Source organism: Danio rerio, chromosome 12 (genome assembly GCF_049306965.1).
Source record: "Danio rerio strain Tuebingen ecotype United States chromosome 12, GRCz12tu, whole genome shotgun sequence".
Lineage (NCBI taxonomy): Eukaryota > Metazoa > Chordata > Actinopteri > Cypriniformes > Danionidae > Danio > Danio rerio.
This window is the reverse complement of record NC_133187.1, coordinates 6,135,001-6,151,443: the sequence shown is the minus strand read 5'-3', so window position 1 is coordinate 6,151,443 and position 16,443 is coordinate 6,135,001. Positions and strand designations below refer to the sequence as shown.

The 16,443-nt window shown below is 32.9% G+C and overlaps 2 protein-coding genes across 3 annotated transcripts in view; one reads left to right on the top strand and one right to left on the bottom strand.

The window, feature by feature from the left end:
- Nucleotides 1-16,443, top strand: part of itga3b (integrin, alpha 3b) — a 78,979-nt gene that overhangs the window by 55,335 nt on the left and 7,201 nt on the right. For both annotated transcript variants that reach the window (XM_009306420.5, NM_001190309.1), the window contains 10 exon segments: nucleotides 1,261-1,417; nucleotides 2,282-2,359; nucleotides 2,536-2,615; nucleotides 5,355-5,432; nucleotides 5,863-5,965; nucleotides 8,421-8,597; nucleotides 8,670-8,777; nucleotides 11,055-11,168; nucleotides 11,248-11,346; nucleotides 14,226-14,351. In XM_009306420.5, the coding sequence (XP_009304695.1) occupies nucleotides 1,261-1,417; nucleotides 2,282-2,359; nucleotides 2,536-2,615; nucleotides 5,355-5,432; nucleotides 5,863-5,965; nucleotides 8,421-8,597; nucleotides 8,670-8,777; nucleotides 11,055-11,168; nucleotides 11,248-11,346; nucleotides 14,226-14,351 (1,120 nt within the window).
- Nucleotides 2,867-16,443, bottom strand: part of ace (angiotensin I converting enzyme (peptidyl-dipeptidase A) 1) — a 75,123-nt gene continuing 61,546 nt past the window's right edge. Inside the window, exon 13 of the transcript XR_012387805.1 lies at nucleotides 2,867-2,912. The gene's annotated coding sequence lies outside the window, so the exon portion shown is untranslated. The remainder of the gene's footprint in view (nucleotides 2,913-16,443) is intronic.

Below are 16,443 nucleotides of genomic sequence, written 5' to 3'. Positions count from 1 at the left end.
AAACCTAAATATTATATTATATTATATTATATTATATTATATTATATTATATTATATTATATTATATTATATTATATTATATTATATTAATATTATATTAATATTATATTTATTATATTATATTAATATTATATTATTTTATATTAATTTATTATATCTATATTATATTATTTTATAATAATATATTATTTTATATTATATTATATTAGATTAGATTATAATAGACTAGATTAAATTAATATAATATTATTAATATTATATTATTTTATATATTATATTTTATTACATTAATATTAGATTATATTATTAAATATTATTATATTATATTATATTATATTATATTATATTATATTATATTATTATTATATTAATATTATATTAATATTATATTTATTATATTATATTAATATTATATTATTTTATATTAATTTATTATATCTATATTATATTATTTTATAATAATATATTATTTTATATTATATTATATTAGATTAGATTATAATAGACTAGATTAAATTAATATAATATTATTAATATTATATTATTTTATATATTATATTTTATTACATTAATATTAGATTATATTATTAAATATTATTATATTATATTATATTATATTATATTATATTATATTATATTATATTATATTATATTATATTATACTATATTATATTATATTATATTATATTATATTATATTATATTATATTATATTATATTATATTATTGCAAGTATTTTTTTATTACTAATACTATGACAATCAGGTGTGAAAACAGCACACAGAATTAAAAGTAATTTTATAAAGTTAATAAACTAAAATAATAAAAAGTAAATAAAATGATATAATAAAAATATAGTGTATAAACCATATATGATAAAAATAAAACAAATTAATGAATTTAACATATTTGTAATAAGCCATCTCTGAAATATCTCCATCATCTTTATTTTTTGAATTTGAAATTGAATTGGAAATCATTCATTTATTTGACAGGGACATGCACAACAATACACTTACCTCAAAAAAGGAAATGTGTTTTGTGTCAGGCTTTAGCAAAAACTGCTACTTTCCTTAATATGTACATAATTGTTTAGATATGAGCCACTATTTTTTGGACAGGCTTAAAAAAACATCTGGAAATTTGTACATGCAATTAATCCAGTTGGAAGTGTGTTTCACAGACTTGTGGCTCGGTACGAAAAAGAAGATTGTCCGAAAGAGTAATGTGTAATAAATAATGTTGTGCTGTTTGTTGACAGTCAGACGCTGGAGTTTAGCAGTAATGTGAAGAAGCTGGTGCTGATGGTGGAGGTCTCCAACACAGCGGATGAGAACAAACCGGCGGAGGATGCTCATCAGGCCACGCTCAACATCTCCATTCCATACTCACTCAAATACTCAGGCGTCCGTCCTCCGGTGAGCCACATGAAGGAGCTCTTTTACAATCACAATACCCTGCAGCAATATCAGCAATGCTAATCAAATTTACTGGACGATTTTACCTCTGATTTAAGATTAGTTTTGTGCACTGAATAAACATTCATTTGGATTTACAAATTGTTTTTAAAGTAAGGGGTTGTAAACAATTTATATGACTGAATTCAAACAAAGAAATTAAGTTGAGCATTACTAAATTTAATTTGTTTGTTTAAATTAACCCATATAAATAGTTTGCAATCACTGAAATAAAAAATAGAATTAATTAATTAATTAACAAGCAGAATTAATTAATTATAAATATTAATTAATTAATTAAAATTAATTAATTAATTAATTAATTAATACATTAATTAAATAACTTATTTTAATTAATTACTTTTTTAAGTCATAATACATTAATTTATTAATTAATTATGCTTGTCATATCTTCTCATTTAATGCAGTAATTAATAACATTTACCATAAAAATTCAATATATGTTTTACTCACATTTTATTTATTCATTTCATTTTTCTGCTTGTCAAATCTTCTCATTTAAAGCAGTAATTAACATAATGGAACATAATATTATATACTAGAATATAAATAAATAAGCTAATATTATATAACACATCATACAATGTAATATATCACAAAGTTTATACTGTATATTGTTTTTTTATTAATTAATTAAATGTGATTAAAATATATATAGTTTTTTTGTGATGAAATGTTATTTGCAAAATAAAAATGTAGCCAAAAAAAAACTGAATTCGACTTGCTCATTTAGTTCCTGTTATTAAATAGATCATTTTATTGTTGTTGTTTTTTTTTTGACAATCTTATGCTTGATCACTACAGGCTGGTTTTGATATGGAGTGCAGTGCAGACGAGGCTGTCATATGTGATCTGGGAAACCCATTTAAGAGCAATCAGAAGGTAGCCGTCTGTTTTCTTTCTGCAAACACGTCCAGCATGTGACCTTTCTGAACATTTGCATGCAAATGAAAAGAAAAGCATCCCTCGTTTTCCACGGCCCATTTGAGTGAGCTCAGCTAATCAGACCGTACAGCTTATATGTTTTGCGTAATTTGCTCTCGCTCTTGGTTTCTCAGGTCTCATTTATAATCATCTTTGAGACCTCTGGTATTACACTTTATACAGAGCAGATCCAATCTCAGCTGCAGCTCTCCACGTAAGTCCAACAACTCGCATGGTTTCTGTTTTATACAGTATGCTGTGTCTCTAAAAATTGTGTGCTAAAGACATTTCAGTCTGCAGGTCTTTTTTTTTTAAGTCAAAACGGATTCTATTTATTTTTAATGATAATTACTTAATTAAACAATTAAAATTGTTTATATAAAATATCTTTGCACATTATTTTTATTTATACATTTAAAGTGAGAATGATCAGCTCTCCTGTCAATTTCTTTTTCTTTTTTTAAATATTTCACAAATGATTAAAAGAGCAAGGAATTTTTCACAGTATTTCCTATAATATTTTTTCTTCTTTTTTTGTGTTTTTTGTTTTATTTCAGCTAGAATAAAAGTATTTTAAACCATTTTAAGGTCAATATTATTAGTGTAACAAGGGGAGTGACACTGACAACTAAAGTTTGGATCCACATGCAGGTTATTCGGATAGTCAGGCAAGCAATGGTCAATACGGGTGCAAACAGGTGTATAAGGCAATCCAGAAACGTAGTCAAAATAACAAGCGAGAAGGCAGGTGCCAGTCTGAGACAAAAAGGTAAACAAGGCTAAGGTCAAAACACAGGCAAAACAAGACAAGAAATACGCGTTGTAATGTCACTATACAGCTAACAAGACTAATGTGAATGTGTGAGTGTGTTGCTTAAATAGTGTGTGTAATCAGTCGTTGACAATCCTCAGGGGGTGCAAGTAATCAGTTTAAATGAGGAAGCATGTGTGAGTGTGAAGAAGTGCATGTATGAAAATGTAGTCCAGACATGGTGGATTTGTAGTCCATGGTTATTGTGAATGAGATCCAGCGATTTTAGGACATACGATCGCTGGTGACCGTGACAATTAGCCCCCTTAAGCAGTATTTTTGTTTTGTTTATGATAGTCTACAGAACAAACCACTGTTATACAATAACTTGCCTAATTATCTTAACTTGACTCGACTAAGTTAATTAGTCAACCTAATTAACCTAGTTCACCTTTAAATGTCACTTTAAGATGAATACTAGTGTCTTGAAAATATCTATTAAAATATTATCGTCATCATGGCATAGATAAAATAAATCAGTTATTAGAGATGAGTTATTAAAATGATTATGTTTAGACATTTATGAAAAAATCTTCTCAGGAAAAAATATTAAAGAACTTATATTTAATCGGAAGGCTTATAATTCTGATTCAACTGTACATATTGATGCACTCTCATAATCTTTAATATCAACAACTCTCCCTTCCTCTTCAATAATTTCTCTTCGCTGATTGGTGTTCACTAGCATGAGAGCAGGATCAACATGTCAATCATTGAGATCAATCAACAACATCTAATCAGTTCCAATTGGACAAAGTTTCGCTCGGCTCATTATTTCTCATTTAGGAAGCTATTTCATGTCCGTCACAACAAGATTATCTCAAGCCCATGTTTAATGCTAACTTTAAAGTTGTCATGTAATGAAAATCTGTGTACCTAGGCATAGAGTGGCTTGACAATAAGAGTCCTGTTACTTGTTCTCATGTCAATTTTGTAAATGTAAAATCCTATTAATAAAAGCAGGCAACATTTGATTTGCCATATTATTTCATATTGAGATTACAACAATGATCTTTTAAAAAATGTATTAAGTTTATCTAAACTTAAAATGAACAAAACTAAACTTGGACTGTTATTTTAAAAACGAGAAAGGTACACTGAAAAAAATACTCAAAGATGATTCCTAGGATTTAATAATTTTTTTAACATTAGGTGTTTGTAAACAATTTATTTTGGATTAATTTAAACAAACAAATTAAGTTGAACATTATTAAATTTAATTTGATTGTTTAAATACAACACAAATAAATTGTTTGCAACAGTTCTGCATGCAACACTTTTTTCAGTGTAGGAAGTTTAAAAAGAAACATTGTTGTGAAGCAGGCAGCCGTACCTCTGTTTACAGCATGTCAGAACACAAAATGCAGGATATACAGATTAAAAATGTATTCATCGCCATCCCGAAGAAGCATACAGTCTGTTTAAATGAATCTTTTGTTAGTTTAACATGTATATTAAGAAATTTGCCACATATGTTTGTAATGAGGCAACAAACACATGTAAACAGCTGATTATTGTTTAATGCATGTCTATTCATTGTGCCATATCACTTCATTTTTGTAGGACACCAATACACTTTATTAAACTCATCAGTTTATGTCAAAGTTGATATTAATTTTGTCTGTTTTCATTTACAATATAGCTTCAAAATGCAACTCTAAATACATCTGTCAGCCCCGTTTGAGAAGTCTATTTATAATTTTGCCTTTATTTTATCCACCACACACCGCAAAATAGTTTACTCTTTTGGATTAAAGATAGCCAACTCTCTCCTTCTAGCTAAAATAAACCTCTCCACCACTTTACATGAAACGATTGTTAACAAAGCATCTACTCAGTTTGTTCAAATATTTTTTAACAAATGAAGTGTAATTATTTTTCAAGTTTGTATTTTCAAGTGTGAGAGACAAGTACTGACATGAATTGCAGAGCGTCAGAGCAGAACTTATTAATATTCACAACCTTTCCAAATATGTTCAATATGGTCCTGTGGTTATAAATGAACATATTGAACCATTTGTGGAGATTTTTCTGAACTAAGCCACATATATTTCCTACTATGTAGATATCTGAGAACTATATAACATATTGAATCAATGCGCTATATGGTCACTGACAGTGATGATGTTTGTTTGTCTTCAGTATTAGTGAACAGGCGGATCTGTTTCCTGTTCTTGTCACCCTCAATGTGAAGAACACGATCCTCACTACATTTTCTTTGTACGTACTTTGATGTTATTAACAATAAAACAATCTGTGTGCATTTACATTTTACAAATAGTTCACCCAGAAATGAAAACTCTGTCATCATTTAGTCTGCACTTTATTTGTTTCAAACCTTTGAGTTTTTTTTCCTCTGTTAAAGACAAAAGAAGATATTTTAAAGAATGCTGGAAACCTGTAACCATTGCCTTCCATAGTATTTGTTTTTTTTTCTACTATGGAAGTCAGTGGTTATAGGTTTTGAGATATCTTCAAATTATTTTCTTTTATCTATATTTTGTGTTCAACAGTAGAAATAAACGGTAAGCCACATGAGGGTGAGTAAATAATGAGCAGATTTTCATTTTGGGGTGAACTATCCCTTTAAACAAACACAGTTGTGGTCTTGCTTAAAGCTTGATTTTCATTTTCTTCCTGTGGTCTGCAGGGAAAAGCTAATAATCGACACGTCGTTCAGCGGCAATGTGATCGGAGAATCTGCCATGAGCAGCACCAGTGATGTGGGGAGTCCATTGGAGTTTGTGTTTCGTGTGAGTGTGGTCTTATAAGTTTTCTCAGACATGCGCTACAATGCACTTTTGTATATACTGTATCTCAATCAAATCATTAGTTTATAGTTAGCTGAAAAAAGAAAAGGTGAGATTTTTTTTTTGCTATCGTCTCATTACCCTAACGTGCCTAGTTAATCTGATTAACATAGTTAAGCCTTTAAATTTCACTTTAAGCTGAATACTAGTATCTTAAATATTATGTTGGACTCTTATTGAAAACAGGAGAGGCAGAAGGACTTAAAAAGGTGCATTTTTGTGAAGAAGGCAGCCATGCCTCACATCTATTTACAGCTTGTCAGAACACAAAATGCAGGATATACAGATTAAAAATGTATTCAGTGCCACCCTGAAGAGGCATAAGGTGTATTTAAATTGATCTTTTATTAGTTTGTATATATGTATATACATGTATATTGTGATTTTTTTGCTAATGTCTCAATTTCACCAAGGGATTTATTTAAATATGTTTTAAAATTATTTATTCCTTTAAAGTGGACCAATCCTCTGATGTCCCTAAAGTGTGTATGCAAAGTTTAAGTTTAAAACCCCCCACTGCCTTTTTTAGGCTCTAATCCTAAATGTGTAATTTTGGTGACAATCACCTTAAACAACCCGGGCTCATTGTGGAAACGTAGTCTCGCGGACGTTTCTAGAGACCGCGGAATACGTCCCGGCGGGTACGTACGGCTGCAGTTTTTGTTTCTGCGAATCCGCGAGAGGCCGCTGTTGTGCGCTTTTTCGCACCTCAGACGCCTCTCGCGAGTGCAGTTCGCGCCTGCGCTGTTCTCGCGTGAACCCGCCAGAGGCCGTTGTCCGACTGACCGGATGATTGACTGCGCGACCGGCCAATCGGCCGACCCGCCCTCCTCCTTCCCTGAACCCAACCAATTTTACCGATCGACCCGCCCGCCCGCTCACTTCCCTAAACCCAAGCGACAGTTTACAAAAAGCCGCCCAAAAAAAGAAAAGCCCTGATTTTTTTTTTCTACCGCGTTTTCGGATTTCACCGCGTTCTCACCCTGTTACGAAACTCGTTCACTAAATTTTTGGGATTCTGTTTTTGTCTTACCTGATTGCTGGAACCGCTCTTCCCCGGTCTCGAAACCGATCGCCATGGTCAACTCCTCTCTGCATCTCGAGCCTGTCGACGTACACGGTGAGCTGAGTGGACAAACGGGTTGCAGCGGGGAAGCCTTCCACAAGGAGGTAAGCGGTCGGCCAGCCGGCCGGCAAGCGCAATAGGGAATGGCGTCACACTGCCCCTTAGTGTTCGCTTGAAAAAAATAAACGCGGGACTACGTTTTCAGAATGAGCTTGGGTTGACCTTTAATTCAAATGAGATTGTGTTCTTTCTCAAAAAAGGGCAGAGCTACAAATGTGTCTGTTTAGCGGCAGATTCAAAAACAAGACTAACGTCAAAGTCCCTTTAAGGCAAGTCATTTTACTCTGCGGCCATCTTTGAAAGCCTTTCAGCTGGTATGCTTAAGCTTTCTGTCTGAATGGAGAAACATCAATTCTCCAAAACTGTTTGCCGAACTTACATATTTGGAACCACCAATAAAATTAAACAACAGCTGTTTCATAAGTTTAGTTTTTAAACAACCAAATCAACCTATTTTTAGGTTGCCCAAGCTAATAAGTATAGTATGCGCACTCAAAAAGAACAAGATCACGACACCAGCCTTATTTATGGCCATTCTACACATCATCCTCTGAATAATGCTTTGTTAGATTGCTCTGGCCTTCTGAAGTAATTCATGGTGAATCTCCAGAAATGACAGCGACTCATTTTGTTTACAAGTTTGTGGGCGTTGAGTAATTGCTGTCATGTGATGTGCGTTTGAAAGGACGTGGACTGTACCTCGCATAAGTTTCATACAAATTACAAAACCCAAAAACGTTTGTTTCAAGTGAACTTGATTCATTTAAAAGCACACATTTCAAGCTTTATTTGGATATATTTCGTATGTGTGTGAAGCAAGTTTTCTCTGAGATTCCAATGTGTTAGTTCACCACCAAACTGTTGTAAAACCACATGTCTGGTTCGATCTTTTCCCCCGGAGAAACATCAGTTTATAGCAATCGATGATTGGCTTCCTGTACTAGTAAGCGGGGCTTCAATTGCCATATTGATCATTACACTTTTCCCCAATAAAAACTATATGAGTTACATGTCTTGTGTATTCTGTAGTCTTTGCTTACGTCCTACTGTATGCTAAAGAGGGAAAGATCTTCACTAAAGGGCAGGGCTTTCTCCCTCTGACAGGTAATCAAGTGTGTTCATCAAGTGTGATTATAAATATTTTAAAGGGATTTTTGCAGTTTAAATCTAAACCTTCAGAAATTATTTTATTTTGTTCTGCTCAAGAAAGCTTTTTTCCAATTATCAAAATGATCTTAATGGTTTTGTTCACTCCATAATTCCACATTCCAGGTGCAGGTGCTGGGAGAACCACTGGGAGATCTGGGAACTCTTGTGATTGACTTTGACTGGCCGTATGCAGTAGCCAATGGGAAATGGCTGCTGTATCTCACAGAAATAGTGATCAAAGGATCATCGGAGTCTCATTGTGTCCCGCCAGGGAATATCGTCAACTATCTAAACCTCACAGTGAGTCTCAGGAAATACAGCAGTTATTAATTCTTGATTCAATTCTCTTCACTCATTTGTCGTCTCTTCCAGCTGTCAAAAGAAGGTACTAAACGAAACAAAAGAGAAGTGGATTCTGGGTTTCCTCACGCTGAAGCTTCTGTCACCGTCCTGGCGACTCGTAAAGTGGCACATTTTCTGGTGAGGCAGACAGATTTGGATTTTTGGGCTTTTTTATTTTATTCTTTGAATTAGAGCTACATGATTATTTATTAGAAGATTGCAACTTTAATTCAGATACCCACATAATATTAATCCTAAATGATCTTGATCTGCGTATGTTTATTTAACCTTTACAGCAGGGGTCACCAAACTTGTTCCTGGAGGTACGGTGTCCTGCAGATTTTAGCTCCAACCTTAATCAAGGACACCTGAACAAGCTAATCAAGGTCTTACTAGGTATACTTGAAACACCCAGGCAGGTGTGGTGAGGTAAGTAGGAGCTAAAGCCTGCAAGGACACCGGCCCTCAAGGACCGAGATTGTTGACCCTAGCTTTACAGTCTCATCCGTAGATATCCGTTTGACCCAGAGAAGTCGACATACAGTATATGGACAGCTCTCTTCTTTAGTCTTTTCAACCTGTAATATTATTTCTGAGCTACAAACAATCCAATTCATTGAAGTAGATGCAATATAAACATTGATGTCAATGGTACTATTAAATGAGGGTTGTAGCAATACATTGTTTTGCCAAATTGTGGTGACAAACAACCATTAAAATATATTTGTCATTGAATAAATCCTTCAATAAATGGACAAAAAGCTGATTCATATAGTACTGAAACAAACAAAGCCCTTATAAGTGGTTAATTACTGTAAGGCATTTTCTCAAATAAAGATACAAAACATATAATTTAAATTGTATAATGATATTTTGTACAAATAGATTGCATGGAATAACATTTTGTCATTTTTATTTATTTATATATTTCTATTTATTTATATGTTCAGTTGGTATTTCTGTGTGGAGTTTGCATGTTCTCCCCATGTTGGCATGGGTTTTCCTCCGAGTGCTCCGGTTTCCCCCACAGTCCAAAGACTTGTGCTATAGGTGAATTGAATAAACTAAATTGGCTGTAGTGTATGAGTTTAAATGTGTTTATGGACGTTTCCTAGCACTGGGTTGCAGCTGGAAGTGCATCCGCTGTGTAAAACATATGCTAGATAATTTCCGCTGATGAATAATAAAGGCGACCCCTGATGAATAAAAGGACTAAGGAAGGAAAATTAATGAATATTTCTTTATTTTGTTAATCATTTATCGCTTAAAAATGAAACTTACCTCATCATTTACTCTCCTCCCCACGTGAAAAAAGTACAATAGTAATTTATAGTTGATGTCAGAATTATTAGCACCCCCCCCCACCCTTAATTATTAACCCTACTATTTATTTATTTTTTATTTATATATATATATATATATATATATATATATATATATATATATATATATATATATATATATATATATATATAAAAGAAAATTCAAAGGGGGCTAATAATTCTGACTTCAACTGTATATTAAATATTGTAGTGGTTTTGAACCGTACTATAGTAAAGTACTTGAATTAATCTGTATTTATATAATTGCTATGGTAACATAACTATATAATATAAACAAATGACCCGATATTGTAATTTTCTACAACTATAGGGTATATTATACTACAGAACATCAGTTTAATGTAGTAAAAACTAAAATATACTACAGTATTTATGACAGTTTCAATATAGTCAATAATACAGTAGGCTAGAGCATTCATTAACAAAGTTTCATAAATACTGCAGTATATTATATACTGTATAGTACACTTTACCATAGTATGGTTCCAAAACACTACAATATTTACTATAAATTACTATAGATTTGTTTTTTTCATGTGGGTGAAAATGGTTTTAAACTATTATGAATTTCTTTCTTCTACTGGACCCAAAAGAAGATATTTTGAAGAATGCTAGTTGACTTTCATTGTAGGAAAAATTACTATGGATATCAATGGGTGCCAACTACTAGCATTCTTCAAAATATCTTATTTTGTGTTCAATAGAAGAATAAAAATCATTATGGTTTAAAACCATCCACATGGAAAAAATAATGCAGTAATTTATAGTAAATACTATAGTGTTTTTCAACCATACTACAGTTCACTGTATTATATAGTGGATATTATAGTATTTACAATTATTTGTAATGAATACTACAATATACTGTATTACTAAGTATAGAAAATTGATACATTTCACAATTATAATAAATATATAACTAATAAAAAATTATTACTCTTAAATTCATAATCATGAGAATCGTGGTTTTTTTTTATTATTTTAAATAAATAATCGGGGTTCTCAGTTTCAGCAGAATCACGCAGCTCTACTTTGAACATTCAGAGAGTGTGTGTGTTTTATCTTTGCTCAGGACTGTTCAAAGAAGACGGCTCTGTGTCAGACCTTCTCCTGCCCGCTGCTCAACATGTCCACCCAGGCGGAGGTCAGAGTTCGAGCACGGGTGTGGAACGGCACCTTGCTGGAGGTTTGTACACTCACTGATCATCAAGAACTCTTTGACATGAAGGTTGCTGGCTCATTTGGGTCTCTGTGTTTTCACACAGGACTATGCCAAAGCCTTGCGAGTGGAAGTAAAGGGACAGGCTACATTGAGATTGCTGACCGATAAACCGGCCATCAAAATGGACAACCAAACCAGAGAGGTTAGAACTGTTGACACTGACAGGATAGTTCACCCAAACTCAACTTAAGTTTGTGGTCTATATTAATCAGAGGTTCCTAAAGTCTCAATTCAAGGGTACAAATCAGAATTTTCATCAATGTCAAAGGTCCGGAAACACTGATTATAACAAAACTAGATTTTAATAATAGAGATAAATAAATAGATTTTAAATTTTGGTTTTACTGTACATCAACCAACCAATTATTTGCCCTTTGCATTTTAAAATAAATTATTAAGAAGTGCAAATGTTAAGAAATTTACATTTTATGAATTAATTTTATGAACAAAGCACAGCCAGAGGTACAGTAATGCAAAAAACAGAGCAGTCTAATGTGAGAAATGGCACTGTCAGGATTCCATCAGCTGTCTAGTGTAAAGTGTTGTTTCATTATAGCGTTTGACATTTTGAATCTTCAAAACTCCAGCTGTCTCATAACAAACTAAACATTATACAGTACCAAACATTTGTGCTGGATTGGAGCAAAATGAACACACACGTCTCTGTCCAATCACCTTTGAAAACTGTACTGTAACGTTCTTTGTCAACTTTTCTTTTTTGGAAACGACATCCTCATCATCCATTCAAATTCTTACTGCGGTGTAGAATGTCGGCCGATTATAGCAAAGTTCATAGGCTGACAGGATGATAACAGTGTCACGCAGAAAAAACTATCACCTTTGGTTTAATTTGGGACCATTCCTAAAAAAAAAAACATAAAAAACACACATGGTGACTAAGATTTGTCCTATAATCGAGCAGCCCTAGATGTTACAACACAAATTGCAGGATATACGGATTAAAAAATGATTCAGCGCCACCTCGAAGTGGCAAAAGGTCTGTTTAAATGTATCTTTTGTTAGTTTAACATATATAGTACAATATGACAGGTTTGTAATTAGGCAACCAACACACATAAACTGCGAGGTGGTGTTTAATGCACATTTATGCATTGTGTCATATCAAATCACATCAGTAAAAGAACACCAATCCACTTTAATAAACTCGTCATTTTATGCAGAAGTTGTTATTAATTTCTGTCTGTGTTTTCACATACATTGAAGCTTCCATTTGTAAAGTCTATTTATCATTTAGTCTGTATTTCAGGAGCAAACTAAATTACTCTGGTGGCTTAAAGATATCTCACTCTCTCCTTCTAGCTAAAATAAACCTCTCCACCACTTCAGCTGAAACTATTACCAAAGCGTCTACTCAATTTGGTCAAATATATGTATGATTGTTTTGCAAGTTTGTATTTAAGCCATATACTTACCATGTAGATATCAGTGCATTGATTCCATATGTTATACTGTTCTCGATGTATATTGCATCTTAAAGTTGATGATATTGGGCTCTATTTTGACGGACCATGCGCAGAGCGCAAAACGCAGGGTGCAAACGCTTTCAGGGCGAGTCAGGACACGTTTTTGCTAATTTAAGGACAGGAAAATCTGCTTTGCGCCATAGCACAAAGGTCTAAAAGGGTTGAGTTTATTTTCTTAATGAGTTATAGGTGTGTTTTGAGAATAAACCAATTAGAGTCTCATCTCCCATTCCCTTTAAGAGCCAGCTGCGTCGCGCCAAGAGCGCATTTGCTATTTACAGGACGCAAAGTAAGTCTAAGTGGAAAAAAAATTTACATTTCACTAGCAAACACTTAACAGTTAACAGTTTTTTTTAACAGAAAACTGTTAAACAGAGCATCTACTGCGTGAGAATGAGAGATAATGGATCACTTACACTTTGCTCTTGGATAGGGAAACCTTTACGCACAGACATCAATTAGTCTATAAATAAATAATTTTGTTTGTTAAGCGCAAATATTCATTTCAAAACTATTTCTAAATTCAGTTCTAATTTCCAGCAAACGAATAAATGAACAATAATAACGAAGTGTGGTCAAAAACCTGAGTTATATCCTAAAACACATGCTGTGCCCCTTATGGTCTAAAACCTGACAGGTGTGCAAATCTAAGCTTGTTTTTAATAAAACAAATATAAATATGGATATAATAAATAATACTGCTAATAATAATAACATTATACAAAAGCAAATTGTTATGAATGAACTGAAAAAGCCTCCCTAGATGAAGAAGTTATAAAAGCAGTGATTTTTCATATTTATGTAGGCTAGAAAATAATATGTTTTGTAATATTTTAATCCTTTATATTTATATTCTATATCTATTCTTGTTATATCCTATATATATCCTTAATATCTACATTTTTTCATATGTAAAGATATTTGCCTATTGCTCTCTTGTGCGTATTAAGCAGTGTGTAAGCGAGGCGCAACTCTGCGCCGGAGTTTAGACCGGGTTAGTTTTGGTCTAATGAAAAATCTATTATAGTTGCTCAAAATAGCGACGCGCCAGCAGTGCGCCTCAGAACGCCTTCCTTTTTAGACCAGAACGCCTATGAGCGCACATATGAGCGCTAATGCATTTGCTATTCAAACAGCGTAGCGCAACGTCTCAAAACGACTCTTGGGCCAAGCTGAAACTACCAAAAGACTATTGCGCCGCGCCTTGCGCCACATTGCGCCAGGTGTACGATAGGGCCCATTGTGTTTGATGCCCAATTATGGCAAACTTCATACGCTGACTAAGATGACAATTTGACTATCGCCCTTCAGTTTAACTATCACCTTTGGTTTCATTTTAAATCATTGCCGAAAAAACATTTTAAAAAAGCAAATAAAGTTTACCCGCATTTATTAAAGTAGTATATTCACACGTTTAATCCCTTACACACAATTCATGCTCTTTAAATATGAATATGATCTGGACCAGAGCCTGGACATTGAGAAGCCCAGGTCTATACTTTGGCTGAGAAGTTGTGAACATCTCTTCTGTGTGTAGTTTTCAGTGAACATTGATCCGGTGTTGGGAGAAGAGACACCGTATGAAGTTCCCCTCTGGATCATCATTGTTGCAGCGGTTGCAGGAATACTCTTATTAGGCATCATCAGTCTTATTCTCTGGAAGGTATGTTTGCTCGACATTCCTTTAAACATGTATTTTGCTCATTAATGAGAATGGTCTTAAATCCTTGTTACAACTTGACTGGCAGTTTTAAAGTATATAGTGTGGGTACAAGTCAGGCTCATTCTGAAAACGTAGCCCTATATACATTTCTGGAGATTTCAAATTATGTAGCCAGCAGTACGGTCGTTTTTAAAACTGACGGTATAAAACCGTTCGTTTTTACGCTTACCAGCTGAACGTTTACCTCCATTTGGAAGGCTTTCCCGTTGTTATCAGTTTGACCAGTAGCTGACTATGTAAGTCAGCGGACTTGAGTTGATCACAACGACGGGGTTTGAGTCCAACAAAGAACAGTTCCAGAAAGCGGGGAAAAATTAAATAAACAAGTAAATCACAGGGTGAGAATGTGGTACAATTTGAAAATGTGGAAAAAGTCAGACGAGGGCTTTTCTTTTTCTGAATTGCGTTTTGAAACTGTAGATTGGCTTTACAGCAGTGGGTGGGCGGGTCAATCTGTGCTTTTGAAAACACTACTGGTCAGGTTTAGGGAAGGAATGTGGGTAAGCGATCGGTCAGTCAGTCAGTCATTCCGTCAGTCGTCAGTCAGTCGACAGTGACCTCTGTTGGATTAATGGGTGAACAGCAGGTGCAAATGGCACTAGTAAGAGAAATTTGAGATCTGAACAGCGGCCTCTGGTGGATTCGTGAAAACAGAAACGTAGCTCCTGGGATGTATTTGGCTCTCTCCAGAAATGTACATGGTGGTACATTTTCAGAATGAGCCTGGTTTGTGTAGGTATTTGCTGTTATGAAATCTGCTGGATTTATCCGTTATTTTTTATTTAGTTTATTTTTGCCTCAAGTGTTAAATATTATGAGACTGGGTTTTTTTCACTAATGCCATTTTTTGTAGGAAATAATTGTATTTTTATTTTTTGTCTTTATTTTTTTCCAAACAAAAGAAAATATATGAAAAACAAGTGGTTGTTCAGAAATGAGTGAAATTATCTTTAATATGTTAACAAAACACTATTGTGATTATATACTACTCTAACAGCTTGGGGATGATTGTTAAAAAAATTACTTTTTTTATTTAAACATTAATTTTACATTTAAATTAATTATATTGTGAAATATGGACTCTTAATAATAATATAATTATAGCCCATATAATAAAAATAAATGGACTCTTCAGCAATTTGAATACATTGAAAAATTGCTGCTTAATAAATATATTATTGTTATAATATTTAAAATATTGTTATTATTGTTTGTTGTAAACTGATACATTTTTATCATCACGGTGTATTTGATGAAGCTATCTTTTTTAACATTAGAAATGTATTTTTTAAGCATTTAAGAAACGACACATCCATGAGATACAAATTATTTAAACATATAAAAGGCATTACTTATTACATATTACGTATTACATATTATTACTCATAGCGCAAAGTTGTATTCATACACACTTTTATGAACATTTTTAAATTAAAAATAAAAATTCAAAAGTGCAAAAATATAAAATAAGGTAAACACAACCTGCTGTGCACACTGTCACACTTTATTTTACTGTACAGTTCACGCTATTAACGAACCATTAACTAAGACTTTTAGCTCCACAAATGACTAATTAGCTGCTCATTACTAGTTAGTAAGGTAGTAGTTGGGTTTAGTTAATGAGTAAGATTAGGGATGTAAATTAAGATCATACTATATAAGTGCTAATAAACAGTTAATATCTTAATAATAGGAATGAAATAAGCCAGTAGTAATAGGTGTGAATTGTTACTTAAACTAAAGTGTTACCAAACATATGACAAACACAGAAAACATTAGCAGCAATATAATAGAAATGAGACGAGGGAAAGAATAATTGTGTATCAACAGCAATGACAAGCATAATAAGATTGGTAGTATTCAAATAGTGCTTAGCATTCATATTCATCATTGTTTCCATTTTGGGTTCAACTTTTTTTCAGCAACACATATTTCTAAGCTGACTTTTCATAAAAAATGCCACCAGGGATAGTTAATAAACACTAATGACTAGACAGAATTAAACTACATACTTGCAGTCTTTAAAACTCAG